This window comes from Hippocampus comes, unplaced genomic scaffold, assembly GCF_001891065.2.
Source record: "Hippocampus comes isolate QL1 unplaced genomic scaffold, H_comes_QL1_v1.1 scaffold322, whole genome shotgun sequence".
In the NCBI taxonomy this organism is placed as follows: domain Eukaryota; kingdom Metazoa; phylum Chordata; class Actinopteri; order Syngnathiformes; family Syngnathidae; genus Hippocampus; species Hippocampus comes.
Window position 1 is genome coordinate 499,274 of NW_017805137.1, and position 1,242 is coordinate 500,515.

The following is a 1,242-nucleotide window of genomic DNA, read 5'->3' on the forward strand; positions in this document are numbered from 1 at the left end:
CTGCCTGGCCAATGCAGACATTGTTGAGCTTTCTACTCTTATCATAACAGGTTACAATATGAAAGAATGACTCCCTCCCTATATATGATGTCAGACCTCCAGACTCATCGTAATCATGATCAATAGATCGCATAAAAAACACACACTGCATTCAATGAGCAACATGCTGTCCACCACTGACCAGTCCAGCATGACAAATGCCCACAAAACCGACACCAGTTGCGATTAGGCAGAGAGCTCAGTTGACCGTCTGAAGTCGATGTAAAACTGCTGCACACTCTTTGAGCATCGTACAAACAAGTGCTTTGAGAATGACTTTGAATTCGGTGAGGTGCTCCCGCGTTGGCCGAGCGCTTTCCAGACACGCGTCTAGTGGCCCTTGATGAATCCAACGAACGAAACGCGCACAAGTCAGCATTACGCTCCTATCGAAAGTGTGTTTGAAACGGGGCGCAACTTGCATGCCTCAAGTGGGATTCTTCCAAAACGCACACGAGTGCGCATGCAGTGTCCGGATGCCCAATTTCCATCTCGATTGCGGAGCTGTGTTTATTTATTGATGTATTTGTTGTTGAAAGTTGCCGGTATTCTTACCTGCTGAGACACCGGTTGTCTGCAGAACCAGGGTTAACGTAACAAATGCAGCTACAGAGGAATCCATAAGCCACCTTTTCGTTTTCCACCTTGTGGACCACCTCTGCATCTCCATAGTCGTCAATGAAACTTTGGGGCGACTTCAAGGTGCTTTCAAAGTGGCGTCCCTTCCACGATCCCAAGTGATGATGGAAACTGTGCTACAAAGAAGCCATATGTGATGAGTTCTTTGCCTCTTCTCTCAGCCACCACGAGGCCCCCCGATCCTCCTTGCCAGTGCCCAGCTTCCCAGTGAGGGTAGTCGGGCTTTAACCGAGGCGCACCGACTGCAGTCGCTACACTTGGTGAGCACACGGGCAGGAGGGCTGGGCAAAATCCACAAAAACCAGAGCTGCATTTACCGAGGGGGGGAAATGACAAGGCAACCAGCCCCCGATTAGCAAATCACGGGGCTGGAAATTCTCCTGTGGGTCCACCCATCAGCCTCGCAACGCGCCCCGGCTCTCGGCGCGGTGCGCTTGAGGAAAGAGGAAAGATAAACATGGACCGACCAAGTGGTCAAGGAGCTGTAAAGCGGAGCATCATGGTGGCTGATTAATGCATTTGTAAAATATTGATTGACACAACCGTCAGAAGGCGGGGTCATAT

General features: G+C 50.3%; 1 protein-coding gene across 5 annotated transcripts in view; it reads right to left on the reverse strand.

The window, feature by feature from the left end:
• Positions 1 to 986, reverse strand: part of col11a1a (collagen, type XI, alpha 1a) — a 43,902-nt gene extending 42,916 nt beyond the window's left edge. For 4 of the 5 annotated variants that reach the window (XM_019867143.1, XM_019867142.1, XM_019867141.1 and 1 more), the window contains exon 1: positions 595 to 986. In XM_019867143.1, coding sequence (XP_019722702.1) covers positions 595 to 709 — 115 coding nt within the window. In that variant the 5' untranslated portion in view covers positions 710 to 986. The remainder of the gene's footprint in view (positions 1 to 594) is intronic. The other variant, XM_019867138.1, reaches the window with a different exon arrangement.
• Positions 987 to 1,242: the final 256 nt, after the last annotated feature.